This window comes from Chelonoidis abingdonii, chromosome 2, assembly GCF_003597395.2.
Source record: "Chelonoidis abingdonii isolate Lonesome George chromosome 2, CheloAbing_2.0, whole genome shotgun sequence".
Taxonomy (NCBI): Eukaryota; Metazoa; Chordata; order Testudines; family Testudinidae; genus Chelonoidis; species Chelonoidis abingdonii.
In genome coordinates this window covers 83,872,359-83,892,692 of record NC_133770.1, presented here as the reverse complement: position 1 = coordinate 83,892,692, position 20,334 = coordinate 83,872,359, and the positions used below count along the sequence as shown (strand labels likewise).

The following is a 20,334-nucleotide window of genomic DNA, read 5'->3' as shown; positions in this document are numbered from 1 at the left end:
GCCCCCCAAAAAAGAATCCATTTCAAGAAATTTAAGAAAAAAAAAAGTATAGCTAATTTAATTTGCCCATTTTTTTCCTATTTATAAAATTTCTTCACAATCTTCTAAAAGCCACACATACCCTTAACACATATAATGAAGGCTGAACTGACTTCATTTTTACAAAAGTAGCCTAATTGTGAAAGTGAACAAGACATGCACAATTTCTTCAGAAAGTCAGTCAAAAGGTTTCCAGATTGCATCTTTAAGCCAATTATGAGTATGTACCATGAGTTCTACAAATTGGCAATGAGCAACATCACAAAACCTACTTCCTTCACATCTTACTTTTTGCTTCTCTAATGCATGTAATCTAAGGTGTAACTAACTTTACACTAAGCTTGGTGCCCACTGCACCTTTTATCCCCTGTGGAATGTACGGAATTTGCAGCTGATGTGTCACCAGAAAGATTAAACCAGAGGTAGTCTATTTTTTCGTCAAGGTCCATATTTCTTGGTGAACATATAGTTAAGGTCCAGACTCCAGCGAAAAACAAACAATAATGAAAAATAGTAAATAAAGATTTTGGAGTTCGTTCAATAGCATCTGGCATTCCATCATTGACTACCCCGGATTAAACCACTGCATTTGTTCTTTCAATGAAAAAAGATCAGTTCTGAGTGTTCTAACATACACTAACTTAAAAGCAGAACCATAGCTGGGAACGCTAAAGATTAAATCTTAGTGCTGAGAACCCCTAATTCAGAAACCGTCAGCAAGATGCAGTTTACACGATCTGGTGATCCAGTACCATCAACCTTATAGTCTTACATACATGAAACTGCTACTTTATAAAAGTTTTTCCCTGAAGCCTCAGCAATTATGTATGATCCCAACCTCAACTCAGACTCAACGTTTCAAGGAGACTGGTGAGTACAAGTCTTTACAACAGTTTCCCGCTATCAGCTTAAATACTTACTTTGGAAGCTGAGTAAAGGCAAGGAAGCCAGCTTTTGAAGCAACTAGTCGTCTCACAGCTTGGAACTGGCTTTCAAGTTCTGCATTAGATGCTACAATGTCCCCCTCTTGAGACAGTAATGCTGTTATAGCATTATTAATCAGTTTCTCCTTGTTTTCAGAGAACAGACCCTGGTTAAGGAGGAAGAACCATTAATACTTGTATAAAGTAACAAAAAAAAAAAAAAAAAAACTGTAAGAGGTTGGGCAGAGAATTAATTCTTACATCTTGTGTTACTGCATGCAGAACTCCACTGTATGAGATGTTAGCATTGAACCTGAACACAGCATCTGCAAAATTACCATCTGCAATGAGAAACAAAATGTAGTTGGGAGTTATAGATTTTAAATGGCTTAGAGATCTGTTGTGCTATTAAAAAAAAAAAAAAAATACACGTTCTTTGAACTGCAGTAAAAGCTGAACTTACTTGGAGGAGCAGCTAAAAACCGGAGGTGAAGGCTCTCTACTTCCTCATCTACAGGCATGCTCAGCAATCCCCAGCGCTGGCCTTTGTGTGTTGGGGTCATTTTCACACACACATCTCTATTGCCAGAGGCTCTTACTCCATCCAGCAAGCTAGCTAACAGGGAATCTCTAAGAAGACAGAAACATGTTTAGACACTTATTACCCTGTAAATTAATTTAGGCACTTAACTGGAAAATTATGATTGTTATAAGAAAAAAGTTGAGCACACTAACTGAACCGTACATGTGCGCCCAAGATTTCTACTTGAATTCACATAGATCAATGTTTTCCACATTTTTAAAGTTTGCAATGCTACCAAATATAAACTGCATGAACCAATAACATGACAAACTATAGTGGAACTCTTCCACTAATAATAAGGAGATATGTAAAGTGATAGTGGATGTGTGTAGTATGATAGGGAAAGTAGTAGTATTTCAGCTAAACTACATTTGTCTGGCCTTTTTTATCCCTTGCATGTGCTACTTTTGTTTTTATTTTCTGCATACAAGCACCTTGCTCTACAATCAGAGGTGCCCAGCTTATGGTCCATTCACAGCCCAACAGAGCATTTCATAAGGCCCACAGCCTGCTTCCACACAATATACTAGCAACTCACTCATCAGCATTCTGCTGTCATGCTTACATCATTTTAGTTTACACAAGAGTGAAAATAGGCTGTTTCTATCTACAAGTATTGTCTATCTATTTAGATAGAAAATAAGCTGAACTTAAAATATAAAATCAATACACATTACTTTAAATCTTAATATGCAGAATCTGTTTGGCCTACGAAGGATGTACTTAGGTTTATATGACCCTCTTGTGTAATAAGATTGAGCACCACTATTCTACACGATGCCCTCAGCCACATTTAATCCATACAGGTCTGATGGACAGATAAAGAGGAGAAGGGGGGAGGGGGGAGAGAAGAGGAAAGACCAACTCAGTCCAGACACTAAAAAACAGTTTAGCACATGCATACCAGCTAAACATCTAGATGTAATGTATTAGCTTTCAATCAATACAAGTTTCTCAAGCTAGAGCCTGTTAATACTGTCTCCCTCCTCTAATTGACTTACTTCCTAACACTCCAGTTTGTTTAATCAGCATGTCTAACTACAAAACTTTTCAAAAACTTGACACCAAGTGGACAAAATGTATATTTCTAATTGACCCTCTATAACTATTCACCTGTATGGGATAAGTGTAGTGTAATTTTTAGTTTCTTCCACGATCCCATTTACTGAAAGCAGATAGATATGGAACACCAAGGAGTTCACAAATTTAAGTGAGAAGCAGATGACATATGGGGAAATGTCATGTGGTATCTGTCTCAGGTAGTACAGACATCTTCAGGGGGCAAGCCACAGAGTTGAAGGCAGGCTTTGAATGAAGTGAGTCTGAATTTGGTCCTTGAAGGTGTTATTTTTAACTTCACACAGCTTACATAATATTTGTCATTCAACTGATTTCGCATTAATCAATAAAACTTTTTAAAAATACCTCTCTGTTGAAGAATATTTTCGGATTTGTCCCTTGATAAATTCAATAGTAAAAAGCTGTGGATTTTCACAATCACATACTAGTGCAAATACCTAAAAAGAAGAAGCCATGTAATAAGAGACCACCACACTTAAGTATCAGAGGGGTAGCTGTGTTAGTCTGGATCTGTAAAAGCAGCAGAGAATCCTGTGGCACCTTATAGACTAACAGACGTTTTGGGCGTGAGCTTTCGTGGGTGAATACCCACTTCGTCAGACGCAGACCCCACGAAGTCTGACGAAGTGGGTATTCACCCACGAAAGCTCACGCTCCAAAACGTCTGTTAGTCTATAAGGTGCCACAGGATTCTCTGCTGCCACCACACTTAAAGTATTTAATGCAATTCTCATGTACTCAGGAGGTGAATTGTTGAGCCAAATGCTCAAAGTTACAATATATACTCAAATTTAAAGGAAATGACACACCCGCACGCCGCACCCCCCCCCAAAAAAAAAAAACAAAAGAAGAAGAACTGCAAGTGTAATCGGAACTTCCTAGAATTTGTTTTGTCAGCTTTTTGGTTTGTTTTTTTCCCCAAAATGAATCCCAAGAATGGTTTCTTTATCTTTAGAAAACAGGTCTGACGGAATGAACCTCAGTTTTAATTGTTATGTTGCAGTAGTACTATACAATATTGCATTTTAATAGTCAAATTTATTATTCTAAACAGGATTGTCACCTACCTCTCCTAGAGGTTTCAGTGTCACAATATTATAAGAAGCAGGATCCCGCTCGACTAAGCAAGTTTCTGTAAGGGCTAATACTCTTTTCACAGGTTCCTTAAAGAAAGAACATGTTAGAAAAGGGGACCTCTTTTAGCCACCTAATAAAATCAAACAAATAAGATGAAGTCTGTAGACCTTACCAAATGTCTAGGTGTTATTTTTTGAACAACAAATTCTGCTAAAGATGTGACAGACTCATCATTGCTGTATTTCCCAAAGCGAAGGCTCAAGTATTGGTCAAATTCTAAAGGTTCCTTCCTTATTCGGAGGGAGATGCCTATGTAATTGCCAGCATGTTCTATTGCACTTTTGATAATTTCTTCCCTTTGTTCAGATGCAAACATGTGCTGCAAATTTGAGGAAGAGATATTTAGGTAAGTTTAACACAAAAAATAAGAAACGAAACATCAGGTGTAATCAGCTCACAGACTTAAAGTTTCTTAATAGTTATAAAAAAGTTGACTTGTTTATATTGCATGGCAGTCTGATTTTTTTTTTTATTAGTATCATTTACTAGTAAATGTTGTTAACTTGACAAACGGCATACTTTCCCCCACTCCACACAACTGGAAATACTATGACAATAAAGAATTCACATTTCTCCACAGCAGTTTGTAACCTGATTTCACTAGTTAAAATGGTTATAAAATGAAGGCATTTTCCTAAAATAATCAGAAATAAAAGTATTATATAGAAGTTGCTAACAATAGCCATTGTAAGTTTTTTGTAAACAAGAAATAAGACACTAAGTGTCTTGAATAGCTTAACTCATGTTTCCCTCTTTAATAAATAGAAAATTAAAACATTTAATTGTGGCAGCACTGATGTAGAGGTATCTAAGTTTAAGGCAATTCCTACTGCAGAGCTATCTTGTTTTGCTGCAGACCATTCAGCTGCTTGCAGTGTAGTTCACAATAAGCGGCTTAGGATTTTTATTTTAATTGTGCATAGCTGCATGGGTTCTCTGCTCCCTCATTTTAACTTGTTCCACTCAAGTTTACACACAGGCAAACAACAACCAGTCTCCTGGTTAGTACTCAAGGAGACTTGGGCAGAATTCCATATTAAATGTTTTATTGAACCAACTTCTGTTGATGAAAGCAGCTTTCAAGGTCTGTGGAGATCAAAAGCTTGTCTTTCACCCACGGAAGTTGGCCTAATGTCACTCTCATATCCTGGGACCAACATGACTACAACACTACCAATATTAAATGTTGTATAATTGGCCCCGTTGAACTTATCAAACTACTCAATCTACAAGCTATTTAGTATCTGCCATGGTAGTGATTTGAACTTCCAGGAAAGAGAATGAGACAGCCTCACACTTCTTATTTGGTTTATGTAAAACTTCTCACAACTTGATATGCATATGCACAAAATGTTATAATACTCACCAATCTACTAAATCCTCCATAAAGTATAGCAAAACCTCCCTGATAGTCAGAGAGATCAGCAAAGCCTTCGATATTTCTGTAGTCATAGGAACACAGGACTTTATTAGTTGCAGGATTAATTTGATCAAACCCTCCAGGAGTCACTTCCAGAATCACAGGTTTTCTCGTCTCACTCCAATGATGCTTATAGCAGTTGTATCTCTGTGGAACAAGAAACTGCTGTTAAGTCTGGAGACAACCAAAAAGACTTCTTCACCTTCTGAGGACTACATCTACACATAATAGTTCTTTAATTTGAGATGGTTTCATATGATCAAGCAAGTTTTCCCAATAAATCTGAAAGCCATGACAGCACAGTATGGTTTGACCTATCTTTACCTCCTGACCTTGATATAAGCTTAACCCAGTTCTGACACACTGTTCGCTTACCGGATATTCACACTACAAGACTTGAGCCTGGGCTCATGTATCTGCTATTCCCCCACCCTCACTTACACTGAAATAGTGCTAGCCAGTGTTCGGACGCGGGGTCCCGAGATCCTGCAGGGTAGGACCACCCATGCTGGAGTCCAGATAGAACCAGGGGTCCAAGCTCTATTGCTCTGCAGTGTCGCCGCAGCCCCGCTTGACTCAGGTCCTGGGAGTCATACAGAAGTATGACAATTCCATGGGGACAATTATCCTAACAATCTGCAATCCACTTGGAGAACTGAAGTTACCCCCCTTGGTGAATAGGAGCAGCTCAGGTCAGCGTTAACCTATTCTGATCACCGCTCTGCAAGCACACTATCAGAGAGCCTCCTGGGCTGAGTGATCTGTTCAAGCTTCCTGTAAAGTGCAGGATAGGCAATAAAAAGTTTTCCCACAGTGCACCATGGTGGTAGGGCTAGAGAGGCCACATTCTGCAGGGGACACTAGAGATTCTGGCATATGGTTACCTAGACTTGGGTCTGCGCACTGCCAGACGCCAGAGCCCTAGGTTTTAGCATGGGTTAGAAGAGTCTTAAATGTAGGGTTTAAATACTATATAGACACAAGCCCAGGGTTCCCCATCATGGGTCAGTTGACTCAAGTCCCACAAACCCTGGGCTTACATTGCAGCGTAGACAGCCTTAGACTGGGAATCTCCAACACATTTCAGTCATTAGAATCTTGATTGTTCTATAACAGTGCTATGGAATTCTTGTTTAATAAAGTATCACTTCAAAAAAGTCCTTTGTGGTATAGCCCTAGAATGGTCATAGGCTTCTAGACACTCAAATGGATATAAATGAACAAAGCCATGAAGACAGAAGATCTATTAAGATGCATTCCAGGGAGACCAGTGGATGTGAAACCAAGTGTTAAGATATGGATGTTAAATGCATAAATCTCATAAAACTGACTCACTACAGAGATTCAGTAGCTAGTTTCCAGGAAGCTCTTTCATGCTCTCTGCATAAGTCTGACTGAGAAGATATGCCTGGAACTTTTTCCCTACTCCCACTATACACCAAGAATTATATCTTTCCCCCCTGCCTTTCACAGTGACTAGCAATGAGGCGGTGAAGTCCTCCCAAAAGTGCTACTACTCATTTACTTTCAAACACAAGACTTTGCTGAACAGTGTTCTGATAACTTCACTTTAATTTCAACTATTTCTAATTAATAACATTCTATCTCCTTTTAAAGTGATTTTTGAAATAGATTCCCACTTCTGTAGTCTGTCTATTATGGCTACGCCACATAAGTAACTTGGTAGCAACCCTTGAAGTGACAGGAGTATATTTTTTCCAGTTTGTGCAGTTACCTATTACCTCTTTGCTCTATATGGAGAGTTCTCCCATATTGTTCATCTCACAACAACATTTAAAAAAAGAAAAGAAAAAAATTGCAAAGCCACAAAATTGGCAGGAAATTCAGATTTAGGTGTAGTAGGTAGCCATAACTATTTAAAATATAAAGGGACATGGTCAACTAGAAATTAAAGTCTGTTTTTACAGTGTTTGTAAATATGAAATGACTAAACTTGTAGTCCAATAGAGACAGGCCAGATACTTGCCCTTCCTGTGATTTTTCCTTCTGAAAAGTCTGTTCTGAATCTCTGTAAAAAGGAGAATGAAAACAAGTTGTTACTGTGATTTCAGTGAGAAAATAAATTCATTGTTCTAATTATTCCAGAGTGACTCAAAAAAGTTTTAGACTATCCCAAAAGTAAAGATTTAAAAAGTTGTATATTTAAAGTGAACCATTTGTTTTATATAAAACATATGTTCATTGGTAGTGAACAATGCAGTGATATGCAGATGGAGGCTCACAAGCCGCAAGTACCTCTTTAATGCTTCTCCTGCAGCATGTGATATTAAAACACTGTGCAATTTAATTATTAATCACTACAAATGCTTTTACTGTGTTATTAACAGAGGTGAAAGTAAGCTGGTACCGTGTACCGGTAAGAAAGCGGCCTCTGGTACAGGCTGCTACACAGCTGATATTAAACTGCTGCTGTGGCAGGGGCAAAAGGGGCATCTGCCCTGGGGCCAGATGATTTAAAAGGGCCCAGGGATCCTGGTCACTGTGACAGTAGCCGTAGCCCCAGACAGTGCAGGCCGGGCAATGCTGAAGAGCAGGCTGGGTGGAGGCTGGCCCCCAGCCCCGCCCATAGGTGCAGGAAGTACAGGTGCAGAGGGTACTGCATCACCCCCTCAGGCTTTGCACCCAGTGTGGCCCCTCGCCCAGGGTGCCAGCTCCTCACCCACCAGCCCCTCTGCTGCCATCCAGGGTCCCAGCTGCCAGCCTCCTTTCCTGACCCCAGCCTGGAGCTCCACAACCACCCCCAGCTGCGATCCCAGCTGGGGCGATGAGGGGTGTGGACAGGGGAAGGAGCAGGCACAGCTCAGCACTCCCACCCTAAAAATTGTTCCAGCACCACTGGCCCCGCCCCTTCCACCTGAGGCCCCACCCTTTTGGGGGCCCAGAACCAGGCCTCTCCCTCCATGCCCAGGGGCTTGGCAACATTGCATACCAATAAGAGATTTAAGTTACTTTCACCCCTGGTTATTAACCAATTAAGTTATCAACTTGCATTAATATTAAATATTTAGGACTACAGTAAATGAAACATGCACACTACTGTGGCCCTTTTGGATAATATTGGTCACTAATTTGGCTCCTAAACCACTGAGGTCTGAGTATCACCGGTCTAACACATTCAGTAAATTGGAGTCTTACATACAAGTTATTTCAATGAACACCGTAGGCCAAGTATATGAATATATATTTTAATATATAAGCACAGCAGGTTCTAATCACACAAAATACAAAGTGAACATTTTTACATCTAATAATAGTGTAACAGTACAGTAATGCATCTTAAACTGGTTGAATAGCCAAATAACTAGTTCTTACCAGTGCTTCCGTAATGAGTTCTGTTCTATGGTCTGTAGAAAACTTAAGAGTTTCAGACTTCTTTCCACTTCCCTTACGAAAGGTGAGGCTGAATTCTGTTCCTTGCCCCTTTCCAACAGGGCCAATACTACAAATATCTCCATAAGGCCACTAAGGTAAACAAATTAATAGAAACTTATCAAATTACCTTAATGTAAGAAATAGAATCTTTTATATCCAAATGTAGTGAAAAAGGTATTGAAGGGTATATTTGTACTTTAGGTCTCTTTATAAGAGGTCATAAATTGTTAAAAACAATTAAGGTTATAACAAAACCCACTCTAGTTTGTGACTAATATAAACGTATACCGTAACTAAATAGGGGCATTAACAAGCAGCATACACATTTGTTTTATGGGTCATTCAAATTTGATGAGGAAGCTCAATGCAGTCACTCTGCTGAAAGTGGTAGCTAGGATTTCAAAAGTTTAAAAAAAAAAAAAAAAAAAAAAAACTAACAATTCAACTAATGTGAAAGCACAAGGATCCAAGCAAAGAAGGATGGAGGAATAGAGCAAAGTTAGGTAAAATTTGTGACCCTGCAGATCTCTGCTCTGCAGTGATTCTTTTCAGGGACACAAGAACTGTCAAATAGTCCTGAGATAGGAGAGAGAGGGAAAAAAAAAAAAAAAGGGAAGCTGAAAGAGATTGTTTTACTAAGTAACTATTTTAGTTCTGTTGTGTAACAGAACTAAGGAGGACTATACAAGCTTCTAAAGTCACCAAATCACAGTTTGAACTATTAGCTATTGCATCAGCTACTTTTCTTTAGCATGTAAAAGGATAATTTGACTGAGCAAGCCTATGCACTGCAGTGCCCAATCATGAAATTAGTGTTATTAATACCCCTTTTGGTTATGCTTAGTGTTTACACAAGAGAGAACCCTCTGTAAAATATAGCTGACCACACTCAACATTAAGGAGGACAAGAAAAAGTCAGAAGAGTATTAACATGAACTCAGATTGCATTAGGATATCTTAAGGTATCCAAGAAGGCTATAACTACATTTATCATTACCTGATTTGTAACTTCTAGTGTGTTCGGATTATACGTAGTGATGGCATGGGTTCCAACTGAGAAGACTCTCTTATACCTAAAACATACCAAAAGAGTATTTAATTTAAAAGTAATTTTCCCGAAATCTCATAAAAAACAATATGTACAGATATTCTACTATAAAATACACAATCTCCCATTAGGAAAGAACCAACATAGGCCTAATCATAGGTCACTAACCATTACAATGAATATGGCCAGACTTAAGTGAGTATGCAATTTGCTCAATATAAAGGATTAAGTTTGCTAGAGTACCCTTTTATCCCTTCATGTTTGCCTCTTTTTTTAATGGTACCTGGTGAACAGAAGAAAAAGGAAAGGTTTAAAAATATTTAAATTGTTGCAGCAGTCTCTCCCTCCCTGCCAAACACAAGAAGAGCTAAGCCCAAAAAAACTTAAATAATGTGCACTGACATGTTAGGATAATGGGAAACTTGCAATGGATATTTTCAACATGACTATATGTAGAAAGGCAAAAAAAAATTAGGGAGAAAACTGATATTTACAAATTCAAAATAGCTTAAGTTGAGACAATTCTGAATGGAGAACACAGCTTCCAAATAAAAGTAACTACGTGAATACTTTTCTCCAAGTAACTATATTGATCTAATTTAACAACAACAACAACAACGTATACAAAAGCTGCACCAGAAATTTGATGGTTTGTGTGGTTCAGAGAAGAGCCACTGGTCCAAATCTACCAACTGCTAGTTTGCAGCAAGCACATGAGTATATAGCATCTATACAAATCTTATTTAAAAATAAACTTAAGACCTCTAACTTCAAGATCAATGTCTGAGTCTGTTTTTTTACCATTTAGGCAAATACAAGAGCTAGAAATCTGGAATTAGAGTTCCACAAATATCTTTAAAATCACACCCTGTTTCCCTGCCCATTTATAATTCATCACAATTAGTAATTATTGTAACTAGGTATATTTTACATATAGACTTCAGACATATTAAAGACATTCACATTCCTCAGCATGTTTCAGCTATCAAGAGCCCTCTACTCAATGTGGCTAAAAACGGCATAGCAGGAGTGCATTTCATGGCTGATCATGAACTATGGATAAAGGTAGACAGTGGGATTTTTCATCAGCAGAGGAGGTATTAAGGATACACTTTTCTATGGATCATGGTGAAAGGGTAAACAGTAAAGATTTCCTTTGAATCGCAGAGGCAAGCAGGCAGATAAATTTTTCAGTGAATGGACAGGTGAACTGGAGGAGGATCTCAAAGCGAAGTTGTTCTTTACAGCATATGTATTCTGTGTGATACAACGGTTTTTAGTCTCTATTCAAGTGGTGAGGTGCCTGGAAGTAGGAGGCTTTGGGGGAACAGAAAGTTAAATGACCAAGTGAAAGAGGTAGTTTCCAGAAGTACCTTCAATTAGTATTTCACACACAAGTCAGCTGAAGATTTCTAAAAGGTGAAAAGTCAGTAAGTAGTAAGGGTCTGGCAGCATTCAGTTTTACTACTGGAAAGATATTCCTCAATTAGTTGAGTATCTTCAGAAACAAGCAACCGTAGGAGAAGAAATTATAGACAGTTACCTTTATTCAAGGTTTCATTTCAATATTGCCTAATGTTTAGTCACCATGTTAGAAATAACATTCCCCTCCCCACCACCCCGAGACTAGTTTTACAAGTTACTTTTAATTATACTTCCTTGCTTTTGTCGGTTACTTCACTATATCCTTTTGAAATATTAGTATTTAACGCCTGAATGTAAATCAAATCCGTTTAGTCTGAGGAAGGATTTACACACTTCCCATTTGCTCAGTCTTTTTTGCATGCTACGAATTATGCACTTCCAATGACAGTACTGAACATTTAGAAGCTATAATTTGACGGATGACGGAAAGCAAGAAACTAGATGAGACTTTCGTCAAGTTAAATGAACTTCTGAAGTGTTTACTAACCTCTACTATCCTTGGTATACAATATAAATCATTGTTTAAAAATAAAATAAGGTGCAAATACAGAAACAGTTGACAATTCAAATACTTGGAGCACCCAGAAAAAGCTTTTGAATAGAAACTGTTTATCCTATAAAAACTTGAGACCCATGAATGCAAATTCTCATGGCATCTATTCTATCCTTACAGGAATACTGTCAAAACTACCATTCTGTTCTCCTTGCTGCTTAGTTTTATTAGCAGTCAGGATGTTGAAATACAAGAATTCTACTTTATGTTCTAGAATTAGATAAAATATTTACTTTGTATAATCACAGGGAGATGAACAAAATGGTAACTTACATCTTTCAAACATGAGTTAGGTGTATGGCTGTCAAGAATGCCATAGCATGGACATCATCCTATACATCCGAGGTCCCATATAACCTTACATTTTGTGGCTGCATGGATGCCCTTCTCCTCTGCAATCAAATTTTCATACACCATGGAAGAACAATTTTATTAGGATATAGATATTCAGGCCTGTCTGCAAAGGCCTATACTTTAAGAATTTAGGTGTATTCTTATCACTTAGCTAGTTGTAGAGGTATAAAACAAAGAATCAAAAATCACTGTGTCTGTGTAATGGCCTTCTTTTACTGTGACAATCGGAGGCCTGGTTCTTCGGCTAAGCAGCAAAGGCAGCCATAAACTGGGAAGTGTATGGTCACATCCTCACATTCCAAACTAGTCACACTGAAATAAGATGCTGTTAGGAATACAATCCTGTCCTGATATACCTCTCACCTCCAGAGAAAAGGAAGAACCTAGAAGATGTAAAAGGAAACTTAGTTTGATAGCATCCTGTCTGGCAAGAACTCACTTATCAATAGACACAGCTGGAAAACCCTTATGGCTGTATAGATGCAGTTGTGAAATCCTCACTTCTGTATTGTTTTGTATGTTTATTTGCATGGTCTCTGTCTGGTTCTGTAATTGTTTCTGTCTGCTGTATAATTAATTTTGTTGGGTGTAAACCAATGAAGGTGGTGGAATATAATTGGTTAAATAACCATGTTACAATCTGTTAGGATTGGTTAGTTAAATTTCAGTAAAATGATTGGTTAAGGAATAGCTAAGCAAACTCAGGTTTTACAATATAGTCTGCAGTCAATCAGGAAGTAAAGGAGGATGGGGAAATGGGAACGGGATGGGAACAGAAACAGGGACACAGACAAGGCTCTGTGGTGTCAGAGCTGGGAAGGGGGACACTAAGGAGGGAAACTAAACTCATGCTTGCTGGAAGTTCACCCCCAATAAACATCAAACTGTTTGCACCTTTGGACTTGGGGTATTGTTTCTCTCTGTTCATGAGAGAAGGACCAGGGAAGTAAGAGGGTAAAGGAATAAGCCCCCTAACAAATTTGAGGAGCTGTTTTGGTTTGGGGGGGGTGAGGGGGAGGGATAGGGGTTCCTGCCTGTAGTGTGGTGTGTCTCTCATCCTCTTATGGAGTTGCACCTAAGCTGCTTCCTTTACAGTTTAGCTACTTTTACGAAACCTTCAATCCTCTGGTTTGCAATGATGCATACAGACACAATCTGAATTTACAAGAACTTCTGAACAGACAATAGCAATATCACCAAAAGTAGTTAACTATCAATTAAACTGAAGAGTAGGTTGCAACAAAGTAGTAAAATAAAGTAACTAGGTCTGGAAAAGCATTAGTTGTTTTAGTAGTAGGAGAAAAAAAAAAAAAAACTAACTATAATTCTTCCAAATATAGTTAAGGCCCCTCTACACAAAGCAAGTATTTTTGAGAAATGAAGAGCTCACTTACGTCACACAGGCTTAGTCTACACTTAAAAGTTGTGCCAGCATTGCTATGTTGGCTAGGAAGAGCATGAAAACAAAACACACTCCCCCTACAGCTATGCCAGCAAAAACCCTGCTGTAGACAGCTATGCTCACACACAAAAGAGTGCATCTGTCTGTTTAGCTAGCATTGCTGGTTGAAGACCTGTCACCTTACACTGAATCTCTAAGCCGACAAAGACTATAGGGCAGGCAAGCCCACCTCTACTTTTGCAGTGAAGATGAGGCCTAAATCAGTGGATAGCCTGAGTGTTTCACAGTATGTGGCCACTCATTTGAGCTACCTATTGCAGTGAAGAAAAAAATATTACACAAGCCAAAAGTAAAAAATGTATCTTTAACGGTGAAGATAAGGTCTTGCTTGCCAATAGAATGACTGGATTAGCAGCTGATGACTTGTGCTAACTTGAGTTGGGTAGCTCAATCCCCACTACTGTACTGGATTGTCAGCAGCACTGGAGATTTAACCCAGACCCCAACAGGCCAGCTAAGTTGAATTTAAGGTCTCACCTAATTCCAGCTAGAGAATGTGGACATGAGCTGGAATAGGGCCAACACTCAAGTCAAGTTATACCATGACTTAAACACAGCAGTGAAGACAATCTTGGAAAAGAAGGAGAATCACAGGATTCCACTGCAGAACAGGCTAAGGCACAAGGCCATTATCTGTGAGAGGTGTATTCAGAGACCAAAGAAGAGTCAGAGGTCACAGGGAGATCACTAGCAACTTGAATGAGGACTTCAAGAATTAAGTCACTTAACCTGATGGCTCCCTTTTAGGAGGCTTTCTGGACAAGATCTATAGTCTCGGTGTGTCAAACAGATAGTTAAGGGTTAATGTCTCTTTTACCTGTAAAGGGTTACAAACAGTGAACCTGGAACACCTGACCAGAGGACGAATCAGGAGACAAGATACTTTAAAAATCTCCGTGGAGGGAAGTCTTGGTTTGTCCGTTGTTCTCTCTGGGTTCTGAGAATGACTGGATGTACCTACAGGCTCTCTAATTTTCTGTTCAAATAGTAAGTACAAGTAGAAAGGTGGTTTAGTCTTTTTGATTGTTTTTCTTTATTTGCAAATGTGTACTTGGTTGGAAGAATTGTATCTCTGTTGCAATTTGTATGTATGCTGGGGGGGGCGGGGAGGATTCTCTCTAGTGTCTATAAGCTGAAAGACCCTGTAACAATTTACCATCTTGATTATAGAGACGACTTATGTTTTTCTTTTATTAAAAGCTTCTTTTTTTAGAATCTAATTGATTTTTTGGTTAGCAGAGGCAAAAAACTTAAAATCAAAATCTGGAAAAGGAATGAGACTACAGCTTATACCGAAATGTCCTTTCTGGGCTCACATTCACTAATCCAGGCTCCTGAAAGTTCAGGAACAGAAAAATAAAATCTCTTAATAGAAATGGGGAAGGAATGGTTCATGTTTGTAAGCCAGGAGCACAGTACCTTGCAATACCATTCTACATCAACAACAGTGGGGACAGAAGAGCCAGATAGTTGACTATGTTATTTGCATAGTATCTAGGAGCCTCAGTCATGGCAGAGGACCCCCATTATACTAGGTGCTGTACAAAACAGAACAAAACCCCTAAGTGTTCCTTTATTTCCAGCTTTTACATGAAGATCTATGGCAACATCAGTATCAAGTTTGTCTTCTCAACATGGAAGCCTCTATGCATCCTCCTAACCAATTCCCTCTATTTATGCCAATGCAAGCAGCAAGACAGGCTTAGCTGAACCATCTGACCAGCAACATTAATGCATGCTCTTTAAGAAATGCCTATGAATGTTCCTCCATATTCAACATCCATTAATGCTAAAAGCTGTCTAGTCCAAAAGGTCTCACGTTCACTATTAGCATAATAGTCACAGAAGGGTACAACCACTCCAGTTAAGGCTCTTATACAGCAGAAGATCTGCCTTTCCTAAGAATAGCTAGTTAAGATCTCACTCAAAGCCTCCAGTAATTTTATGTTTTAAGTCAAAAACTTCACCCCTTTACAAAAATGTAACAAATTAGAAATTGGATAACCTACCTCTTCATGAACCACAGATAAGGGATTATCTATTCACTTGGCTTATGTATACATAATGTTATTAGCATCATAAAAATCTACAGAATGCCAGTCAGCCAAATCAGATGTCACTGACTTAACACCTATTTCTTATATAAGGCTCTTCATCAGTAGATCTCAAAACATGGCAATCTTCACAACATTCTGTGAGGTAGGGGAGCATTAACCCCATTTTACAGATGGGGAACTGAGGTACTGAGAGGTTAAATGAGTTGCCCACAGTTACATGGAAGTTAATGGCAGGGTAGGGAACTGAATCCAGCTACAGTGGCTAGTGTTATGGGAGGCTCTCTTTCCTGCTCTAACAGCTTCTCAACAACTTTAGTGGACTGAGTAATTACGTCTCCACTTTGATAACTGAGTTGTTGTCTTTTTAAAAAGACAAGCTGTAATTTCTTTTTAACATACAAGTTATTTGTGTAGTCCAGGTACAGGTTTGGAAGTATTGCAAAGTACTGAAACACCCTTGTCTAATGAGGTTCCACAGAAAGCCACAAAAAGAACGTGCCTCCCATATCCAAGGTGTGTTAATATCTAACAGCCCTGTGTGTTAGTGTTTAAGAGGGACAATGAAACAGTTAAAGTATATTTTAAAAGTAGTTCTTGGAAATCAGACCCATTTCTATTGATTTTTTAGAAGTGTAAATGGAAAGTTGGCCTAAGAACTAGAGAATAAATCAATTTAACTTATTCTGAATAGTGTTTTCATTTTTTAAAATTCTGTTACTCATTTACAAATATATTTGAAAGTTTGATTTGAGAAACATTAGGCTCCAAAAATCTGAAAGATTTACTTATTCTAACAAAGTGAGGGAATGGAGTTCAATATTTTTATGTTTTAGGAAATGTTATAATGTTCTAGAAAGTTGCGAAGGAGAATGGGTGGAATTGTTGGTCACTAGAGTCATACGGCCATTGGATGTAATCAACTGCATGCTGCAGAAAGGTGAATGAGGAGTTGTGAATTACAGGGGACTTGCTCTGCTAAAATCTAGAAGCTTCTGGACAGATGGGCAAAGCATTTGATAACATGGTTCTATATCAGTCTGATTTAACTCATTTTTATTGTTCAATGTGTTCATTCACTTGGTGGTTTCTTGTTCTGACAGTAAAAAATAGGAAAAACTGAATCAATACTAGTAACTGGTTAATAGTAAAGATTACCAAGAGTTAATATGAAATTCTGACTCATTATGCCTTGGAATCAAGGTGGAATGATTTAATTCAGCAAGCAGAACCCCGATTTAATTTTGTTTTGCATCTACACTTTATTCACTACTTAGAAGAAGAAGAATTTTCTCAAGATCAGGTGTCTCACTGAATTAAATGGCATATTGTATGTCAACCCAGATGATCCTGCAGGCAGGACATTTTATATGCTGACCACAACAATGGAATAAGGTCCCTATTCTAGGCTTTTCAGCAGCATTTCAATATACACTTAATTCAGAAAGAGTCCACTAGTATTATATAGCAAAAGATGGTGTAGATGAACTTGATTATTCCACAAAACAAAAGAGCAGAATAAGGAAGTTTTAACTTTATAGGCTAGCATGACTTTTGTTGCAGCAGTCTGTTCACCTGCAGAACTGTAAAAAGGTGCTGGCTTCAATTTCTGAGTCTGTCATACATTTTATAGATTGTGAGCAAATTTTTTATGAATTACAGTTGGAGAACTACTACCTCATATAGCTTAGGTTCTAGTTACCAGCAAGACCATTTCTCACCAAGACGATTATGGCAGTCAAGGTTCAACACCAGCTGGCAGTACTGGAACCTTGGTAGATGGTGGGAGGGTATTTTCAACGGAGAGATCTTGATTCTGGATTTCACTTGCCCCATTGGTCAGAAACAACTAGAGTCTGTTGGCATTTAGGGCATGGAACAAAACCTCTGTTCACTCGGACTTTTTAACCTTATGAGGCTGGTGGGGAAGAGGATTTTGTATTTAAAGATAGCCTTTGTTTCCTTCTCTCCCTGCCCCCCCCCCCCCCCCATGTTGCCACAGAGTTTAAAATGGAATAGTTGTAAACTTCAGGAGCGTCCTTTCATGCAGACAATAATTTGCAGTATGTTAATCAAGATTAACAAACTGTTTTAATTATTGAAGATGTACCTATAGGCTTAGGAACAGGATGTGTGTTTTGTAATTTAAATATAAAAATGCAGACTACATCACAGAAAATCCAATTTTCTTCCTTGAGGCTGTTCAAACTTGAATCCCAACAGTGTTCTCTTGTGAGGGACACAAGACAGAATTTTGGCTATCCGAAAGTCTCTTCACTGCACTCCAGGAGGAAAGCCTGGAGCACAGTCTTCTAAAAACTGCCACGTTTGTATCCCACCCCTTCATTCAGGAAGGTGAAACCCTATTTATCACAGAAATTCGGGTGCCTGAGATCTTCAGATAGATTTCTACTGCTGCCACATCTGCACACACAGTATGACAAGAGGCTGGTGTGTGCCAGTTTTAGATTCTGGTGATTTTATGAAGTTAGTTTTCATATTTATTATCTAGTATGTAACAGCACCGTAGGATAAACTCCAGTACCAGCTAAAGCCAGCACTTTGCTTCAGATACAGCCTGTACCATAAAACAGCCTATAAAAAAAAAGGCTAAATAGACATGTAGCTAAATAGCTCTATAAAAACAGCTTTTTATAGAAGAAGATTTTAATTCTGCTGCTCAGCTCTTCACACTGACAAAGCAAAAAATTAACTACTTTTTAAAAGCTACCACTTCATCAGAATGGCTTTAACTGACCCATTGCTAGTTAATGATATTCTCCAAGTTTAAAATGCCTCTTACTGGAAATCAAGAACTTTTAGTTCATTCATTCAAAATGTTGAATATTTGTTTTGCCACTAAGAAAATTCACCTCTTTTTTTTTTTTTTTTTTGAGCACATTGAATCTGGGGAAATTTTTAGAACTAGAAGTCTGGATCAATGCACATCTGGCCCTGTGCAGCAAAATCTTTAGCCATCCAGACAGCTCCTTTTTCACATTACACATTCCTACATAATTTTTTTTTAAAAAGGCCTCCAAACACAAGGTCAACCATGTGTAAGTATGTACCATTTTCCCTTGAACACCAATAGAAAACACAATTTGGTGTGCATATATTTTAAGAATACAGTGTCTCACATTCATAAGTTGTCCTGCCTGTAAAGTTTGATAGGATATGCTCTAGACAGACATTATACACTTATTTGTAAGCAAAGATTCAAGTTAAGAACAGTTAGCAACTGTCAGGATTTTGTGATAACAGTCAAAAATGTGTACACTACAATAGTACCCTGAACAAGTCCAATTAATTGTAATGAGTGATGCCTTTAGGGAAAAAAATTACCTTTAGTAAAAGTTTAAACACAATATGGGGCCTAGTATAGATTTAGTGATACATGTGACTGGGTTTTAATTTAATTGAAGCATATATATTTCTCCTTCACACTTATACACACAGAAGAGCTTATATTAAAAAGAGCATTAAAGTTGCAAACTCGAGAGTTAGAAAATGTCAGAATGAAGGGCTCCTGTGCAACCTTAATTCAGTTCTCATGTGCACATGCCATAAGATACAGTCTAATTACATCATCACATGCTATTTTCCTAATATTTGAATCCTTGACTCTGCAACCCTATTGTTTTTAATCGTAGGTTTTGGGGTTTTTTAATGCAGCTTCTTGATTTGGGAAAAAAAAAATTCTATGCACCTGCAGCTTGAGTCAGCAGCAACAGGACCTTTAGCAAAGACCTGTACCGCTTGAGTTAACAGAGTAACATGAAGCAGTAGTAGGCTGTTTTTCTCTGTGACCAGTCGCTAACAGAGTGAAACACACTTTGTCAGGGTGCTTCATAGCTATTTGCTGTCAGTAGAGGAACTTAGACTCAGGACTGCTGGGTTCAATTTCAGGTTCTATAGGGGAGCGAGTTCTACAGTGGTTATAGACTCTTCTGTGCCATATCCCAGCTTCTAACCAGCCACATGCCCACAATGCACCAGCATCTTCCACTTTCCTACTAAATACACCTAGCCCCTATACCCTCTGGCTCCTGCAACACCTCTGACTCTGCCCAAATTCCTCACTCCTCTGCATTCAAGTGAGGTGGCACTTCCTTTTCAGTATGGCCTGGAGGCCAGCAGTGGAGCACTGAACGGAAGGGAGAGAGATTCCCTGATTTCAGTTCTGGTACACTGCACCACAGCAGCCACAGGAGCAGTTAGCAAAACACCTGCTCAATTCCTTCAGCCCTGAGATGAATGATGTTCAGCACAGGCAGAAACTTTAGAGACTTCAGCTGCCAAACTCTTACAAGTGTGCCCATGTGTTCCAAGGCTCATGACTTGGCCAGATTTGGGTGATTTTTCATGAAGGCACATCAAAAGGCACATCTCTGGCACTAGTGTGCTTCCCCCCCCTGTTGCCAAACTTCAAATCCCTGCTTCAAAGCATAGTGGTGCTAGGGTTTCTCAGTGAAGCAGCTAGAAGAATTTTTAACATGAACAAGACAATGTATTTGCACATCCTGGTTCTTGGAGCCAGCTGAACCATTTTTGCTGGAACTTAAAAAGAAGTCAGCCTGATGCACACACTCACCATGGAAAATTTTATGCCCAACTTAAAACTTTGGCAAAAAAGGTATAAACAATTGAAAGCCAAGCATTATGGGAAGTGTTAGGCAACCTTAGCTATAGGCCGCACTACCAGCTCTTTATATAATAAGTGGCACGATTTGCAAAGGTGCTGAGCCCCTGCAGTTCTCATTTGTGTTCTTGATGTTACTGATATCAAACAGGAATGACAAAATGATCAGCACTGTTGTATGGACAAGGATATTTAAAAAAAAAATTTCCTAAAATATCCTT

General features: G+C 38.6%; 1 protein-coding gene across 2 annotated transcripts in view; it reads right to left on the bottom strand.

Annotated features, from left to right (window-relative positions):
- The window catches only part of DNAJC13 (DnaJ heat shock protein family (Hsp40) member C13), a 105,300-nt gene that overhangs the window by 71,976 nt on the left and 12,990 nt on the right, over positions 1–20,334 (bottom strand). For both annotated transcript variants that reach the window (XM_032805865.2, XM_075062508.1), the window contains exons 3-12: positions 9,573–9,648; positions 8,516–8,665; positions 7,170–7,211; positions 5,129–5,329; positions 3,875–4,081; positions 3,693–3,788; positions 2,971–3,062; positions 1,426–1,592; positions 1,224–1,303; positions 960–1,129 (exon numbers count right to left, since the gene is read on the bottom strand). In XM_032805865.2, coding sequence (XP_032661756.1) covers positions 960–1,129; positions 1,224–1,303; positions 1,426–1,592; positions 2,971–3,062; positions 3,693–3,788; positions 3,875–4,081; positions 5,129–5,329; positions 7,170–7,211; positions 8,516–8,665; positions 9,573–9,648 — 1,281 coding nt within the window. The remainder of the gene's footprint in view (positions 1–959; positions 1,130–1,223; positions 1,304–1,425; positions 1,593–2,970; positions 3,063–3,692; positions 3,789–3,874; positions 4,082–5,128; positions 5,330–7,169; positions 7,212–8,515; positions 8,666–9,572; positions 9,649–20,334) is intronic.